The 19,151-nt window shown below is 34.8% G+C and overlaps 2 protein-coding genes across 2 annotated transcripts; both read left to right on the top strand.

Annotated features, from left to right (window-relative positions):
- Positions 1–226: 226 nt before the first annotated feature.
- Positions 227–9,838, top strand: LOC136410917 (ankyrin repeat and LEM domain-containing protein 1-like). The gene is made up of 7 exons (XM_066393281.1): positions 227–658; positions 2,691–2,852; positions 3,738–3,979; positions 6,852–7,180; positions 7,336–7,823; positions 8,185–8,408; positions 8,762–9,838. Exons 1-7 carry the CDS (start codon positions 579–581, stop codon positions 9,388–9,390), a joined length of 2,154 nt encoding a protein of 717 aa, XP_066249378.1. The 5' UTR covers positions 227–578; the 3' UTR covers positions 9,391–9,838.
- Positions 9,839–10,416: 578 nt separating this feature from the next.
- On the top strand, positions 10,417–16,436 carry LOC136410736 (inhibitor of Bruton tyrosine kinase). The gene is made up of 11 exons (XM_066393036.1): positions 10,417–10,538; positions 11,156–11,498; positions 11,641–11,898; positions 11,955–12,142; positions 12,412–12,562; positions 12,626–12,842; positions 13,289–13,730; positions 13,819–14,562; positions 14,909–15,866; positions 15,960–16,111; positions 16,172–16,436. Exons 2-11 carry the CDS (start codon positions 11,156–11,158, stop codon positions 16,301–16,303), a joined length of 3,585 nt encoding a protein of 1,194 aa, XP_066249133.1. The 5' UTR covers positions 10,417–10,538; the 3' UTR covers positions 16,304–16,436.
- Positions 16,437–19,151: the final 2,715 nt, after the last annotated feature.

The raw sequence follows: 19,151 nt of genomic DNA, 5'->3' as shown, positions 1-19,151 counted from the left end.
AATGTTTACAAGTGTTTCAGAACTCTTATTGTATTATTCAAGTTTCTGAGCTACTCATAAAGAATAATCTAGACATACCGGAATGAACTAGTGTTTCACCTCTTGTTAAATGTAAATTATTATATCCCCTTGTGTAATTCATTCATGGGAATTATACATGTTGCCATGTTTAGTTTCACGGCATGTGTACAACAGTCGGCCGTAGCAAAAGCCAAGTAAGAGGGAGATAATCCCCAAAGTTTGTTTGCAATTCGTTCTTTTAATTTATCTTCATTCATTTTATCCATTTGTATGTTATCATTTATCATTTTACGTCTTCCCTCCAACTCGTACGGTTGAGGCCGGCTCTTTCGCTGAGTAAAAAATTTCTTATAAATTTCAATGGTAACGATTTCACAGCACACAGTATCAGTGCGTGTGTTTCTATCGACATCGACCAACGTAATCCAACGTTTTAATAGGGCGCATTTAATTCATAAACCAAGAGTGTTTGATCTAATAGAAATTCGAGTTTAAGAGCCTTTTTCTAGTTATTTCTTGTTTAAGAGCTCTTTTCTACTTAGACGAATTATGTGATAATGTTATATCGTGGCAAGAACAAAAAGGAATTTTATTTGGCTTCCCTTCTGTATGATTCTATCGAATACAAGCACATAGAGTAAGTAATAAGCGCAGTCGGCCAGTAGATAGTTTGGTTTTTGATTATTTCACCTAGGAGTTCCCATTAATAAAGGAATCACATTGTAGAGTTTGTTCCAACAGAGGTTGAAAACCAATTCTGGATTCTCAGAAATACATGCAGGTGTTCCTGACTGGAACTGCTCATATTTCTTATGATCCAGAATCAGTTACCTGTTTGTTGGAACAGATCTTATTTTTATTTAAATTCAAAATAGGAAATTATGGAAATTTAGGGTCATTGAAACTTTTTCATTTTTTCCAGTCTTAAGACTTGCCAAAAAGGAACAAAGATATGCAGAAACACTCCATGACATAATCTTTGGTGTTCACTTACTAAAGGTCAAATTACATAGATCAACAAAAATTTTTAAATTTTTATGTCTGTGCTTTAATAGTAATTTTCTGATTTCTTATTAAGAAAAGAATTTACTTATGTCTTTGTTACAGTGATTTATAGATGAATTTTTCACTTTAAATGCACGTTAAGACAAGTGTTTAAGGTTTGATGGGAGTGCACATGCGAAATTTCGCGGTTTAGTACATAATTATTGAACTCCTGCAAGTTCTTGCAATACAATATATGATAAGGGCTTTAGAGGGCCATTATGCACTTAAGGAAAACATCCTCTAAGGTGAAGAAAGATTTATGAACAATCATAATTCAATACCTCTTTTTTTACAATTGAACTTTTTAATAATTTGTTTATATTTATAAATTCAAATTTAGCCCCTATATTTGCCATACTATTTGCTACATTGTTACATATAATAAAGATGAGGAACATCAGGTGGAAAAATAGAAACTTTGCATGGGCATTTGTGAGAGTTTGGGTACCTGTGACAACAAGCTTGAAGTTAAAGTTAATGGCACATTCCATAAGCATATGGTTTTTGAAAAAACTATGAGTTTGAGAGTCCACATTCGTTTTGTTCCTACCTGATATAAACACCTGTCTTGGATGCTTAGAAATGATCTACAAATAGTAGGAACATCTCCTTTTTTTATGGAAATAGCTTAATATGTATGGCTCCAAAATGATGGTTAGCTAATGAGGTAGACAAAATATCTCCTTAAACCCAATGTATCATTTCAAATTTCAGTAACTTTACCAGGAAGATATCTTCCATGGAATTGGAGAAATTGCTTAATGCTCTGCTTCAATTTCATCATTTCTATGGGAATTATCTTGTTAGTACAGTTACTAAATTACATATATGTATATTAAAACTTTTTCCTAAAATTAATTCAAAGTTGCAACAGTAACAGACTTTGACTTCTGGGACATTTATTTGAATTTTTTATGAGTATTAAAGGTGGATTAATATTGGCAGATATTGGACCTAATTATTGTACATAAATCCGTCCTTGCTATATTTTAATTAAAACAATGATCACATGTATTCATAAATTGCTAACGTATGGACAGGTGCAAGCAGGAACCATGAGCAGTTTTATTGTTAATTAACACAAGTCCTACAATTTACATCCCTCAAATGATTTAAATCTCTACGCATTCTTTCCATTTGGAGGGTAAAATAATGATATTTCCTTATTGTTAGTGAGGACATCTTATAGATTACTACAATAAGTCATGGTTAGTCAACGTGATAAGAATTTACTATAAATGAATAAGAATTGTAACCTTATCAGAAAGTGAGTAAGTTATTTTTAGGTTTTTCGGTAGTTTTGAACTCAAGAAATCGTAGCAATATTAACATATTCTCTCGCACCTTTCATCACTCTTAAATATTCCCCAATGTTGACTTAGGTTAATGGTAGGAAGGTGAGGTCTGAAGAGGACATTTATGATTAATTTTAAAATCCTGCGCGGTGATCCTACACCCACAGGATGCTTAAGTGGTACAAATGACATTCAATCACTGGACTAGCCATCGATTTAATAGGGTTCGTTGCTTAAAATAGAAAGCTTATTGGTCAATATTTTATCTTCAAAATTGCACTGTTAAAAGGACTATTTTTCTTAGAATCATTTCGTTTTTTTTTACAGATCCGTCCTATCCCTTTTAACGGAAAAGGGAGCAGACCCGAATTTGGTGTTGCCCAAGAAGGGAATTTCACCATTCCACTTGGTTATTGGCTGCGATTCCTACGAATTCGCTCGGGATGTTATCAACGTTATTTTGCAAAACGGTGGAAACCCCAATGTGAGGTAAGGTGATTTATGGTTTTTGCTTATGCAAAACGTTGAAACGTTTTGTCCATATATTAAAAAAAATATATTCTGGCTCTTGTTAAAATGCAAATATTTTTTAACGATTATAAACGCAAATGGGCAGTAAATTCTATGCCACACCAACATTTGTGCGTACTTGATTATCAGTGATTTTTTCGGACCCGGCATGACTCGTTTGATGAAAAAAGGAAGAAACAATTATCAATTGTGTTAGCAATAAATGTATGCTATAAACTTGATTACACAATGGCCAATATTGTTTATTTGTTTTATAATAATCTTAATTGGTTTGTTTAACGGAGAACCAGCTAAATCCGGATGGTAATTCGAACTTTGCTGGAAAGAAAAGAATGTCACTGCACTAATAAATTAATTGCCCCTTTAGCGTTAAACTCGGGAGAGTGTTAATTTTCCAGTCGCTGTCCTGTTATTTTTCGACGATAGTTATATTTAGCTTTGCGATCGTAATCCTCTTGACAACGGTGCTGATTACAAGAAAAATAAATTGTTGTTTTTGCGATATTGTCTTCCTAAATTGTTGCGTTATCAGCACACTCGAGAATTATTATTAAATGCAGGCGCCGGGATCAAATGATTTACAGAAGTACGCGCTATGTCTGCTCTCTGTGACGTTAAAACTAATAGTAAACAACTTTATGGAGTAATATTAATATCAATTAGTGAACGTAAGGAGCGATGAATCAAACATCGTTAAGTACAGTGTGGCAGCTATGAGGCTGGCAACTAGCCGGAAATAAGGAAAATAATAACAAAAATGACCATGATTATATTTCGATATCGATCAGAATCAGGGACGACTCCGTTAGCTGATAACATTACAAGTAACGTTCCCTCTTATAGGTCAGACGACGGTCTAACTCCAATCCACATAGCTGCGGCATGGGGACGCTCAGAATTTTTAGAACTGCTCCTCAAGAATGGCGGTGACCCAGAAGTAGGAGACGTCACTCGTAAGACTCCTTTTCACTATGCAGCTGAAGAGGGCTTCACTGACTGTCTCAATCTGCTTAAGGCCTATTTACCCACCAAAAGGGAATTCATTAGGAGAGACGAAGACAATAATAATTGCTGTTTAGTTTTAGGTAAGTCGATGCAATGCGTGAAGAAGGATGAGGTCCAGTCGGAATGGCAGACAAATGATTTTTATCGGTTTTTTAGTGCTGAGAGTAAAGGTTGGGGTTAAGCGGCTTATCGCTATTTCCTTGAACGTAAAGATAAAATTGCTGCGAAAAAATGTGTTGGTCCCAAACGCCATAAGCTGGTTTTTATTTGCTAATAATAATATTGGTAATGAGGAAGCGATAAAGCTTTGGACAATATTATTCCCTAGATGGAAAAGAAACAACACATTTTTAGGTAAATATTTGTTTGGTTAATTCTAATCATTTGTATCTGGAACCTTCGGTCTGTGCAGCGCAAGACGTTAAGAACATTTCATAATGTGTGCAACGCAATATGTATCTACAAATTAATTAATAAAAGTTAGGACGTGCAATTAAACCCTCAAATTTCGTCGTTTCCACTAGTTCAAAGTCTCGAAAAAAAAAACAGCTTTCCACATTGTACGAAACAAATTTGGAACATTAAATTAATTTCGCCATGGGTTACATATCAATGAAAATGAGGAAGAATTGGGGTTAAAATTCGATTAGAATTAGACAATTAGATGGACATGTTTTATAAACATGAACCCTATTTGTATGTGGTAGCAATTGTCGATGTTAATGCGTACGATGTCAGATGTTATCTTTGTCAAAATTATTTTAGTATTATCAGTCAATGATAATAAGGCGCCAGTTTGTCAAGACCTAGCCAAAATCAGCATTAATGATGTATGTATTCAATAGCCGATAACATCAATTAACTTGTTGCAATGCTTTTTTTCTCTTTTCTAGACATAATTTCGTCCTCACTTTACTGATATTTAAACCTTTTTCAAAGTTTAGGTAGTGATTCAGTGGTAACTACTGTATCCATGTTAATACACTCACCCCAATCGAGAACGCATATCGTGAGTTTCTTTTTAAGGCGAAATTAGAATTTTAATAGTTTTATTAGAATTGCCGCTAGGAAGATTGGCGCAAGTACGAGTTGAAGTCGTAATTTTGCCACTTCGCAGCAGTGCTTAAAAAATCCAGTTATTTTTGGAAAATTGGTATCTCCCTGCAACTATCTCTTCTCCTCCCATAGCTATTCGCATACCGGGGAAAATTATAACGGCATCTTTTCTGGCGTTGAAACTAACGTATTTGTCACCATTCCTCTAAATTTAAAATAGTAAAAATAAAACACAAGAAAGAGGTTTATTTGAATAACAGTTAACAAAGTCGATTACTAAAAATGGAATTTTAAAAATTAATTCTTCGAATTTACTTCCATTTGCAGCCAAGCAGTACCCCCTTAATTACTGCTTTTTAGGTGCTTTGCAAGCTCTTTTAACTAATTGACAAATTAGCACAAACCCTGCCGTTTCTTCCGTACTACGGTTCAAATCTTACTTTCATGGCTGTAACTCTAACAAAACAGCGCCTAAAATAGGGTTAAATATTTAACACATAAAATTCTATGTTCCTGGTTAAAAAAATGCAGTGTAGATAAATACTCTGTTTATCAACAAATATGACTAAAGACTACGTCACATCCGAAATATTGCACTGGAAATAGGGTGATGTAACTTATAACAAAATTAAATAATTACCGGGAGACTTCGATGTTTAGCGTAGTTTCATGATGCAATTTTATAGTACTCATTGACTGAGGCCACATGCATACGACAGACCGTGAATTGATATGAGTTTGGTTGAGGGGGCTCGTGTAGATAACTCTACTGACAGCTAACCTGACACCTGATCATTGATAGCTTATGAGGTTTAATCGCGCATACGTAAAGGCGATTGGCGAAGGTTTTGTTATAGCTGTTCATAACATTTTTGTGTTTTTATAAATGTTCGATTCCGGCTATTGTCAAGTATCAGAACGATCCCTCTCCCTCTCCATTTACGAATCATATCATTAAACACTTGCTCCTATGATGTCCACTGTGAGTCCATAAAACATGCTTAAGTCTAAGTATAGCTTAAATCGACCTTTCACCTTACCAGAACTATCAATTTAAGTCACGCTTACGCTTAAGGGTAGGGACCATCCTGACAATTATCGATAGATCTAGGTCTAAAAAATTTTTCAAATAAATACTAAAAATATAATAATTTAATTGGAAGCAATTAATGCCTATCGGTGGATTTTTTGGCATTCTATTAATAACCACTAATCAGTACAAACAAAACAATTTGAAAATAATCGTTTAAGTTTCTTAGGCACGTTTTGCAATTCTTCATGTTTCAGGGTTATTTAGGACACAACAAGTATACAACTGTACTCAGCTACAAAGCAGTCGATTTCCTCATGGCATCTGAATATAATGTTGGTTCAGTCAATTGCTTGGAATTTCTCAAAATCCAAATGAGCATATTCAACAAGGTGGCCCTTACAACGAATGAAAAAATAACAAAGACTTAATTAATAAAGTGAAGCGCACAAAGAATCAATAAAACCTAACCCACATCTTCATCACGCATATATCTTTAATTCATGATCCCCACGCTCTCGTGCACAAAGGCTAATCTGACATAATTCAACTGCAATGAACTCGATTATTTTATTAATAGTCTTCATAGCTTGTTTAACCTCATCACCCGAACAATAATTATTCAAGTGTTGAACGTGATTTTTTCCTCGTCGTTTTTATTAATGCTCATTTATTGATAAATGCGTATTTACGGATCGACGATATTATTCTAGATAGTTCCTCATTAGTCTCAGGCCGAAAGTTAATAATATGCGGATTTGTGAACGCTCGAGAAGGCGATTCTTACGTCAATGAGCAAAGATCATTTGTTTGCCTAGGTCATCCTCTTTTATTATTCTTTCTTTAACTGCTTTTTTCCTACTCAGATAAAATTATTGTAAACACCGGTGCTCTGATCGGCGAATATTATATCGCCGAAGACGATCCTGGGCTACGCAGTATTACTACAGATCACAACTCCCAACATCACCTGAACTTGCTTCCACATACCAACACTACAGAGTACATCATTAACTGGGTCTCCGGTCAGCAAAGCCAAAATGTCACCACGAACAGCGACAGCAGCATAGCTGAGAGCATAACTGATGGCTTAGGAACTCAGTCTAGCTTCGAGTGTTCTGACGAATCTTTAGGTGAATCTGATGACGAAAGGGAAATAAAGCGATTTGATCCTAAGCTTATCACCTTTAGAAAGGTAGGATGTAGCTTGGTTAAAGCATAATCAGGTTGATGATTGCAAAAAGATACAAAGCTTTGCCAATTAAATTAATCAAAAATAGTTAATCAACAATATTCCCATACTATAATTAAACTAGTTTCTTGCTCGCCTTATACTGTGTTCTGTAATAGGTCTATAGGAAGACGCGCAGGAAGAGCAGTAGCCCTAAGAATAAATCGACGTCTCTTGATGTGTCAAACAGTATCTCCAAATCTCTCCTCAACGAAACCTTCTACAGTGATGCTCGAGATTTTAGCAGCTTTAAAGAATACTCCAAAGAAAGCGGAGTCGTAACTATACCGAACTCCTCCATAAGCACTCTGTCGGAAAAGTTCATTCCGAATGTCTCTCGGAAGCAGGATAAAAGCAGTGACTATTTTACGTGTTCCCACATCAGTATTAACTCTTTGGAGAAGAACATTTTCGAACTGACCGACGATCTCACCACTTTAAGTGTGAATGTGCAGAATGACAACGCCGTGAAGACGGGTGAGAACTCTGATGATGGGGCGAGTGCCGAAGCAGAGTGTAGTTTTGTTAGCGTTTCGGAAGTATACAAGTACATTGACGCTGAGGAAGGGGTAGTTTTGTACGAAAGAAGGTTCCTGAAAAGCTCTAGGTGAGTACTTTTATGCAAACAATAAGATTAGCGTTAAGCGAGATTAGATAAAATTACAATTTACATTAGATATGAAATTACCTGACTGGTTATTATATTATAGTCTTTCGGTAATTTATTGATAAAGTGCTTTTATTAAAACATGGGCAGCTTGTATATGAGATTATGTTCGTCGAGCCTAAATGAAAGGCCAACTAAGAATATACGGAATAATGACAGGTTAGTTAGTTTTCGATGTTTCGGATGTTGCTGCGCAAGCAGTACCACAGGTAAAAGGGGTAATATTTCCCTGAAAATATATTGGTCTGAACTAGTTTTTTACATGTTGATAAAATCCATCCAATTATTATTTAATTTACAGTGGATATGCCAAGAGTGTCAAGTCTTCGAACGTGTCTTGTCTCTCATCGTTGCCTCCTTCTTTCGAGTATGATGACAACAATTTAAGACGGGAATTAAGACAGCTAGGATATAATCCGGGGCCTATAACCGACACTACCAAGAGCCTTTACCTGAAAAAGTTGCATCAACTTAAAAAACATCCGGAGATCGCAAAGACTTATTCTACCAAGGCAAACAAAAAAAGTAAGAATTTTTTTCCAGTTAATATGATAATTACGCTGTCAATTTTACGCTTATGAAAACCCGAGCAGCAAGTGCATTAGAGCGACGATTTTGACCGACGCTCAATTCTGGCAATGAAAATCTCAATTGACAATATTGGGAAACACTTTATATTATGACACTGGCATTTTTGTAAAGTCAATATTTTTTTTTTACACAGTGATCACTTTTTTGATGTCAAATCATTTCATGTTTGAGAACATTACTTAAAATGAAGAAATTTTGAATTAGTTTTTCTAAGCCTCTTTCACGAAATGCCTCCCATCATCGTTTATAAAAGTTGCCTGTAGTTATTGCAATTTATTTTCTTTTAGTATACTCAGTGGAGTTGGAAAAATGCCTCAGAAATCTAGACTGGTGCACCGAATTATCGTTTAAAAATCTCGAAACGCAGTTAGAACAACAATTCAGCTCCCCCAACCCCACTGTTAAATGGAGAGAGGGCATGACCAAATCGTCATTCACATATCTCCTTTTAGATCCTCGATTGACGAAGAATTTGCCTCATCGCGCGGAAACTTTATCCCCCTTAGAAATATGGCAAACCTTTTTGTCCTCCATATTTTACGTGGGAAAAGGAAAGCGCTCCAGACCGTATCAACATCTGTACGACGCCGTCGGCATCTGGAAAAAGCAAGAAACGATCAATAACAATCAAAAATTACAGAAAATTCTGGACATTTGGACGAGTGATAGCGGTGTAATTTGTCTGCACGTGTTTATGAACATTATACCCGTCGAGGCGTATACGAGAGAGGCCGCAATGATCAGTGCAATAACTTTGTCGAATTTGACGAACATTAAAGGGGGTGAGTTTTACGGAATTACAGCGACGTGGCCCCAAAGGCAAAAAAAGATGTTGGGGGTTTATTTGTTGCATAAGGCAATGATGATATTCTTGCACGAAGGCGAGAGACAGTTATATCCTACAGATATAAATTAAGTCGATAGCATCGGATCTCATGAATAATGTCTTTTTTTAATTTAAGTTTAAAAAGAAAGTAAATTCATTTAGCTGTTAATTTCATGGCCTGGGGACGTAGAGTAGACGTCCTATAGCTGTTTTTGAAACTGGGTTTACAGACTTTTAAAATCTTAAATGCATCTAATTCTGTCAAACAGGTGGATGATTTTTAAGAAATACAATTTCATTTTTTATATGACCTGGCGTGATATACATATTGTGTTTCATAGTACGTAGAACCATGCTGTTATTCACCGAGAGACTATATATTTTATATAAAAACAAAGATATAGATATGTTTCTATGTTATTTTTATTAGACTTAAAAAATGTGATGTTCACAAATATTAATTAGAGAATACAGATTTAATTAAAGTGTAATTTTGATTTTTATGGAACTTCTAGACAAATATACTTTATTATTTAAATTTGATGTATTTCTATTTATTCATCAATTTTGTCTAATATAATTTTCAATTACCTTATAACACTCACGGTTGTTCGCAATTACCCAAAATATAGTACGCGGCAAAAATGTGGAACAAATTTATTTATAATCCAGGTAGTGACCTGGAAAACATGCTGAGCCGTTTATTTTTGAATGGCTGTATTTAGAAAAAATTAAACATGCAGAGTAGACCAAAAATTAGATATGATGTTCAAGTTTATTTTTCCAAATGGAAAACTTAATTTTTTATTTCCTGTTGGATTCGAGTTTTTCTTCTTCCGTTTACCTGCACCTACGTATTTTTGATACACGATGATTTTTGGTAGGTAGTTTTGTTTTCTCAGTGAGTTGTCTTGATGTGTCGTATTTTAAATTGTTTTCTGTAAGAAAATTTTGGTTTGCTGTATGGAATAATTCTTATGGGGGCAACCATGACTAAGCTTGTTGCACTGTTGCCTTTATTGTGTCAATGCTTATACTCAGTGGTCCGTTCATTGACAATGTTAGTACCATAGTGCAGATGGAGAGGTGTCTCTTAACTTCAGTTTAGAAGTGACATTTTTCTCAAACGTCAAAGACGAAATCACAACAAAACATTTTAATTTTGCAGTAAATTAATTCCTATTTTTGAATTAAAATCTACATATGTGGAGAAAACATTGAATGTAGGTATCATTAAAGTAAGTTTTGTCGTTCTTAGAAATCACAAAATATTTAAAAACCGTTTTTGTGGTATGACAACTAATATTAATGTGTAATCCATTGAATGTCCATCTACTCCTTTCGTATCCATCTGGAATACTTATGATTTATTTTAGAATTTTGCGTACATGCAAGGAATATTCTGACTAGATAGGTATAATAACGAAGTAGATCTATTTGCTTTGAGAACTGAATTTACAATTTCGGTAAAATTATATTTTTCTGCCCCAAATTTTTTTTGTTATCGATTGTGTAATATTTGGAAATTTCAATGTAGGTGGGCGCACTATTGGGGAAGAGTAACAATTTATAAAATAAAATTGTAATATTATGTCGGGTTTAAATTCTACCTGAAGTTAAACATAAGGTTCTCACAGATAATCAATGGGATATAAGAACATCAACTATAAAGCTTAAACTTCAGTTTGAATTCAAACTTTGCCTATACAATCTAGCATAACTAGCTCCTTATTGAAGGGGACTTACACATTAACTGCCAATAGCAGTGCCAATAACAGTTAGTGTGTGTCCAATGTATATATCACCTCTGATTTAAATTTGCCAAAAAAAACAACTACATATCATTTTTATTTAGATGAACAAACAACCACAAACTGCCCCTGACTGTACAAGTCGGTGTCAATCCAGTCAACATGGAGACTCTATCACTGCTGCTATCACCAAGAGATCTGTCACTGATAGTGACTTATCATCATACTTAACTTATACTTGTTGCTGTTGTGAGTCTGTTAAAGATTCAGTTGGAAGAACAGCTCTACATGTTGCTGCTGCTTGTGGCAGATCTAACCTAGTGTCATGGCTTGTCAATAATCGTCATGCCAATATTAATATGAAAGATAAGGAATCTGGATATACTGCTTTGCACAGAAGCATATTTTATGGGAAAATTGAAACTGCTGTTGAGTTAATTAAGCTAGGTAACTTAATATTCAAATTTCCATGGGGTGCCTCATAGTGAGCATGATTTGAGCTTAGATTCTTTTTTCCTTTTGAACAATTATGAAGCACACCATGGACATAAATTGAACTATCAATTGAGCTACTAACATTCAAATTTAGGAGCAAATGGGACATTGCAAGATGCAAACAGCCTGACTTATCTTGAGCATGCAATGATGGATAGGTTTTGTCCTCCAGATTTGAAGTTTTCTAGTGGAGAACTTTTCACTTGGGGGGCAAATTCTAACAATTCTCTAGGTTCGCAGCTACCGCGAACAGTACCTGAAAGTATGGATATTTTCCATAAAGAATATTCAAATGAAAATGTACGGCAAGTTCTCATTGGTCAATTTCACAGTGTGATTCTTACAGAATCTGGTAAATTACTTATAACTACATCACAATGGCCCTGAAAGTAAATAATTGATTACTAGGTTCGGTTTATAGTTGTGGCCATGGACAAGGTGGAAGGTTGGGTTTGGGAGTGCAACATTCTGAGGTGATTCCTAAACCAATTAAGTTTCCTGTCGCTATGAATGTGCCTCATTTCAGTGAAAAAATACAAATTATTAGCTGCAGTATAGCCAGGGATCACAGTATATTTTTGGCATCAAGTGGGGAGGTATATCATAAAAAAAATCTATTTATTAAATCTCATGACTAATATCCAAGGTGTAAAGATAAAATTAATAATATGTTATCAATTTTAACTGTAGGCTAATTCCTATAGAAACGTTCAAATTGAGCCTGGGAAGTGCTAAGATTCTTGATTTCTATGGAAATTACCTTAAGCTTAAAGTTAACATCATATCACAAATCCTAAACGGACTTATTGATTAATAATCTGAATTTACAGTTTTACTTAATGTCTAACTATTCCCAAATTTTTAGCTATATTCCTGCGGATTAAACAAACACAGGGTTCTAGGCATTGCACCGCCTCCAGCCGAATTACTAGTCCCTAAAATACTAAAGCATTTAGCTGATAATTCTTCACATGTAGGTACTGGCAACTATCATTCCTTAGTTTGGAACAAATCTGGTAACAACTATTACATTACTTAGAAGAAAGGATAAAGTTATGCATACCTTGATTGCGTTATAGGAATTTATACGTGGGGTCTTAATGCAGGTCAGTTGGGCCATCAACTTGTAAATCCTTCAGATAAATATATTTTAACTTCTAAAAAAGTTACTTGCATTAGTTCCAAGGAGAATACCATCAAGTTGGTATGCGCCAGCACTGGAGCCACTGTTGTCTATACTGAAAAGGGGGATGTTTATATCCTTCATGAGTACCAGTGCAGGAAAATAGCTTCCAGGTAATGTTAAGTCATTGCGAAAGTGTAATTAGAGATAATAAGAGTGATCTAATTTGTATACAAATATTTTTCAGTTCAATAATTAATTTAAGAGTGACAAATAGCCATTTCAATTGATTTTTGGGGAACCAAATTGATCTGTCAATATGTTATTACTTTGTATAAATTGAAAAATTCAGATTCGTTTATTTATATAAATAAGGGGCATCTTATTCAGAGTAACAGCCCCTACAACTTTTGTATTTACACTATTTCCCTAAAATCAATAATAACTCCTTAACTAACAATATTGTTTTACAATTTTTTTTTATTCACTCAATTTCCATCAGCTTAATAATTTTACCTAGATCGGGTTAACATGTAAGTTTCTTTTTTCGGTGAGAAAGAGTTTTCAATTCTTTACCTTCACTTATTTGAACAGAATTTAATTTTTAATTACTTTTTAGACAGCTGAATTTGGTAGAAATAGCTGTGATCGGTGGAAACTTAAATCATTCTTTAGATCCAGAACTGTCAAATAAAAATAGAGAATTAAAAGTTGCCGCTCTGACCAACACTGGCAGTTTATTTTTGTGGCAGGAATCTGACGCCATCCTACGCAGATGCATTTTCTCCATTAACAGATCTCTGAATATCATTCAAGTCGGTCTCAATATAAACAACGTCCTATTTGTTACCAAAGATGGAGAAGCGTATAAAGGCGAAGCTAGGCCAAGGAAGAGAAAGGCTGCGGATAAGGAAAAATCTGATAAGACTTTCAAGAGCGATTTTCATAAATTTATAGACAAGGATGAGTGCATTTCTGTTAAACTTGAGAGAATTCCACGAGTTCATAGAGCCGTTTGGATTCAAAGTGATCCAAAGGGACACAATTATGGGATTGTTCAGGTAGGTGACATTGGAAGACAGTTATTGAAACTTTTGAAAAATAGCGGCAAATCTCCTTGGGTTGACGTTATAAAACACTTTATTTCAGGACCGGCCTTACAAATATTTCACCCCATACGACATTACCGCATCCACCATGTCGGAAAATATGAGCGACCTCTTAACAACAGCCGATGGCTGTGACGGCATCACTGATATAGAAATTAATATTTCTGGGAGACTATTTCCCGCTCACAAATACGTTTTAGCTTCGCGAAGTCAATATTTCCTGAATTTATTCAATAAAAACCATAACTCGATAATGGAGTTTAAGGGATATCAACCAATTATATTCGAGGAATTTTTAAAATACATTTACACAGGCAATAGTGAGCTCCTCGAATTGGGCGATTTGAAAAATGAAGCACTTCTGCATTTGTGCCTGAAACCCTTACAAGAAAATGATAAAGAAAATGACGCGATTGTCGAGTGTGAAGATGGAAGTAATCGGTCCGCTTTCGAGTATTATTCGAGAATGAAAGATCAGTCCACGAACAACGTGAAAAAGTTGGAGAACCCTGTAAGAATGCTGCATGAAATGGCCAAGCGATTTGAAGTGGTCGAGTTGCAAAAAATTTTGAGCAATTTAGACATGGTTAAGTGCAGTGTGAGAGTTAAAAAAGGCGGAAAGGAAGTTAAGAAATCTCCGATTATTTTTAATAAGAGTGCGTGTCCTGAGTTGTATGATGTGGAAATTATTTGCAAGGATAATAAAGTGTTGAAAGCTCATAAATGCATTTTATCAGCCAGATTGGATTATTTTGGGAATATGTTTTCGATCAGGTGGGGAGGGGTAAGTAATTGGACAATTTTTGTCTCTATACAATTTCAAATATGCAAAAACGTTTATCAAATTCGACGTCCAATATTTTCCTCAAATATAAATTCTTATTAAAATATTTTTCACGCATTGAAAAACGTCGCTTAATATTACAACATATTCACAACGTAAAACAATTTAATGGCAGTTCTTGAGAAAGTCAATAAATTGACGGTCATGTGTGTTCTAAATATACAGCGAATCTTTAAGACGATATTCCTGGTGTGAAAATAAGAAAACAAGTTCATATAAACATATAGACCCTGTAGACATACTTCTGTGGAATGCGAAATTTATTATCAAAAGATCAAATTTTTAGGATGTAACCTCGAAGATGACCATGCCCTACTCTAAATCGGTCGTAGACGCCTTGCTTGAATTTATTTATACCGACTCCTTGGACCGCTTAGACGAGAAGGACATGGATCAACTGTTCAAAATCATAATTCTCGCAGATCAGTTTTTCGTCGACAGGCTGAAAGAGCAATGTGAAAATATCTTATCCAATTTACTTACCATCAAAAACGCCGTACAGCTACTGGCACTTGCCGATGCATACAATGCAGACAATTTAAAAGCGAATTGTTTTGAATTTATGCAGCAAAACATGATATCGTTCTTAGAATTGAGACTTCTTGATGATCTTAATGCCCCACTATTAAAAGAACTCTCGGACTTTTATCAAATCAGAAGAAGCTTAGACTGCAGAGTCATCACTCCTTACTCCACTGCAATTTCAGATGAGGAGATCACGATGATTAGCTCGATGTATCCTATGGATATTACAGAGAAAAAAGATAAGAATAACGGCAAACAGAAGATGCCTAATTCTAGTAAGAAGCGGTCTCGAACGCATAAAAGCAGCACCTCTGAAAAAATTCTGTCAGAGTCCTTTGAAAAAGAAGTTGCTCAGTTTGCCAATAATAACGCTTCGATATCGAAATTTTCTTCGAAACGAGCAGAAGGGAGTCTGTTGGAAAATTCCATACCTGCTCGAGTGAAGTCAATAGTAGTAGTCAATAATTTAGGCTTATGTGAAGGAGAATTCGAGGAAGATTTCACGCCGCTGCAAAGGACGTCGGATTACGGAAGCCCAAACGCATCTTTCGGGGATTTTCCGCTGCTGAACAGTCCTCCAAAACAATTGGGATTTTATAGTAAACCCCAACATAAGTTGGAAACCAAGGCGAAAGTGGTTAAATTATCACAGAAACAACGAAAGAGACTGTCTTCCGAGAGCAGTAATATTGTTCTTGCAAGTTCTCCGAATCTAGCAGGTATACGTTTAAATTCAAGATCAAATTTGTTTTATTATTAGTGCCGATAAAGTAGTACAGTTCAACGGCTATAAGGGGATAAGTTCATTTCAGAAAGCCCCAAAAATCCGTGGAAAATCCTTCAAGATCCGGTTTCGCCAGTAAATTCACCTCCTACCGATAACTTTGAAACCATCATCTCAAATGAGCGAAAACAGAAAGAAAATTTGGTTAAGATAACCAGTAAGCAGTTGGTTTATACTCAGGTAAATACCCCGAAACATTTCGAAGTACTACTAACATATTCGTATACTTTGGGATTTCAGATTGAAGATAAGGCCATTGATGAATTGAAGAAATTTTATAATGTGGATAATATAGAAGACGAAATTATAACCATTGAACGAGTATCAATGGGTGCAGTGGCGTTACCAGTGTGGGTGCCGAAAACTAAATAATTATCGTCGGCGATTTATGTGATATTACTTTTAAGATATGGGAACATGTTGTCTATGATTTTATGTAGATTGCTAATGGATAAGTGAGTAAATGTTTTAAAATACTTGTTAAACATAGAATGAATAAATGTGAAGTCGATCGATTTATCGTGGCAATAAAAATTATTTTCTGTTTACGGGCGGAGAAGCACACTTTCACAGGTTCTATGATATATAGGGTGTTTCTGAAATGAGTGTACAGCGTTTAACCAAAAACTCCTGAACTAAAAATAACGTGATCTACGCAAATCTACCTATATCCAATGTTGCTTTGTTTTGTCGCTACAGGGCGTCAAAATTTTCAAATTAATATCGTTTTTTCGAAATAATTGCTAAACCCATTTATCGATTTTTACTAATTTTGAAATTAAGAGTTACTACATAACTTGGAGTGCATTGACGTGAACGAGATCTTCTTTTAATGCGTAGAAATATTAAAAGTTGCGTTTCAATACTAGCGAAAGTTTGATGATTCGGAATTCTGCAGCACACGAAAAAAATCCAATGTTACTTAATTCCTGAAAAAAAATTCAATATTAATTCCTGAGAAAAATCCAATATTAATTCCTAAAAAGAATTCAATATTAATTCTTGAGAAAAATCTTCCAAACAGTTAGTTTCGACTTCAAGCAGAAGCGTGCATAGTTGAGGGCTAAAACACAAAAGAATTCAATATTAATTCGTGAAAAAAATCTTCAAAACAGAGTTTCGAATTAATTTCGATTTGAGGCGGAGGCGTACACAGTCGATTTCGATACACTTCGATACAGCTCAAGTTGCGATGTCGTTCTTCAGCCACATCCAAAGATGGTCTTAAGTATTTGCCAGAAAAGCTAAAATCGCAAATAGTTTCGACTTTTAACTAAAATTCTAATTATGTCGTTCTCATTGACCTGACAAAACTTAATTGTGAACCACAAAAAACAAAAATCAGAACTCACCCCCGAGCACCTAAGGAATGAGTCAGAATCACGTCAGCAACATCCCCTTACAAAATGAGAGTTAAACACTACTCACTTTCACTCATTACGTCATGAATATACTAATGCCGTAGTTCAAGCGTCTTTAGAATAAAAGAAAACTCGATTATCCTGATTATTTGTGCAGCAGCATTACGAACGTTTTGTTCATCGTCGCGCTAACATTCGACTGAATCATCTACGAAGTGATATCGGTACAAAAATGTACAAAAAATTTACCACCTGTTTTTTTGTAAAGCAACAGCTGATCGGTCTTCGAAACGATACGCGATAAGAAGTAACATGCGATGTTTCCAGATTTAGTAAAATGGGGGAAAAGTTGCGAATTCAAGGCAGCAGTTTCATTATGCAAATATACCTCGACAGAATAAAAAATACATTTCCTAATGAAAAGAGAACTTGATCGAAAAATCAGTAAGAGGTTTTTTGAAAACATTACTAATTTAGAATTTCATATATCGTGTTCATAATTGATATGTATATATATAATAAATATAAAACCACTACCACTCTTAACATTTTGTCTCGGTCTATTAAAACTTAACAATTTGGAGGGCTGAATGATATATGTGACCTAATAAATTTAATTCTCTTATGAACAATCGCTAGGAGCATCGTGTTGTGATGTGCAGGGGCAGTGTCGCCTCCACCAAATTGTCCAGAATTCGTAATTTTATTAATAACACATTTATGGATAAAGTACTCGACACTTTAAAAGACTTTGGACATCGCTAGAGTTGCCTCCGAAAAGACCAGAATTGACAAATAATTTCGGATCAAACCAGATGCGTACACAGTTGACAATTAAAGAAAAAAGAGCATTAAATTTCGTTTCCTAAATTATAATTAAAAATCTTGGAGCTATGTTGACCGTGGATACCACTATTGAGGCCGTGGATCCTTGGAAAGGTACTTCTCGGACCTTCATTTTCGGCACTAAAAAATCGGAAAAATTAGGGACTAAAATGATGTCATATTTTGGAAAGTAAGAAGGATATTGCTAAACAATTTTCGTTTCAAGCTAATTCGATAATTAGTTTATTCCATATTTCCAATATCTTGGGTGTCGTGCTGCCACTCGGCTGAATCGTTTAAGGGTCGATATCGGTACGAAAACGCACAAAAAACTTTACAATCTGTCTTTTGCAAACGTGATAGTCATAAAACCAATACAGAAAATATAATTAAACGATGTGAAATTGGGTAAAATGATTAAACACCGATCACTTACCGCGAATAAACCTTCTGTAATTATGACCCGTTTGGAATACTGAAGACAAAAACTGTCATTCCTTGGCCATTGAAAAAAAGAGATTTCAGTTTTGATTTTTTTTCAACACAGCATACATTGCACTGACCGGATTCATGTCATCCTATGTCTTTTTTTCAATAGGCAAAAGTTTTACTTTGATTCAATTTGAACTTCTTGACTCAATGATCGTGCAGCTTCAAAGACCCAATCACAAATGAGACGGTATTTCTGGAAATGACAAATAAAATCGAATTTTAAAAGTGCAATTTTTACCTGTTTTCAATCGAGAAACGGCGTTCCATTGCAAACAAAAATAAACAATGAAAAAATTCATATTCTACATAGATCTTTTAATTGATAAACATTTGCTTCAGTGATTAATACATTTTTTCTTCTGATGGTAAATAAATTGATTACAACAATTTTCGTAATCATAAAATATGTTTGAATTAAAAAAATCTTAGTTTCAACGCTATCAAAACACTAATAGGAAAAATGATTTTAAAATGATCAAAGACGCTTATCTTGATAACGCAATAGTTAAATGTAACAAATGAGATATCAAAATGTAAAGAAT

Source organism: Euwallacea similis, chromosome 9 (assembly GCF_039881205.1).
Source record: "Euwallacea similis isolate ESF13 chromosome 9, ESF131.1, whole genome shotgun sequence".
NCBI classification, from domain to species: domain Eukaryota; kingdom Metazoa; phylum Arthropoda; class Insecta; order Coleoptera; family Curculionidae; genus Euwallacea; species Euwallacea similis.
Note: the sequence above shows the minus strand (reverse complement) of the source record. Positions and strands in the feature narration are given on the sequence as shown.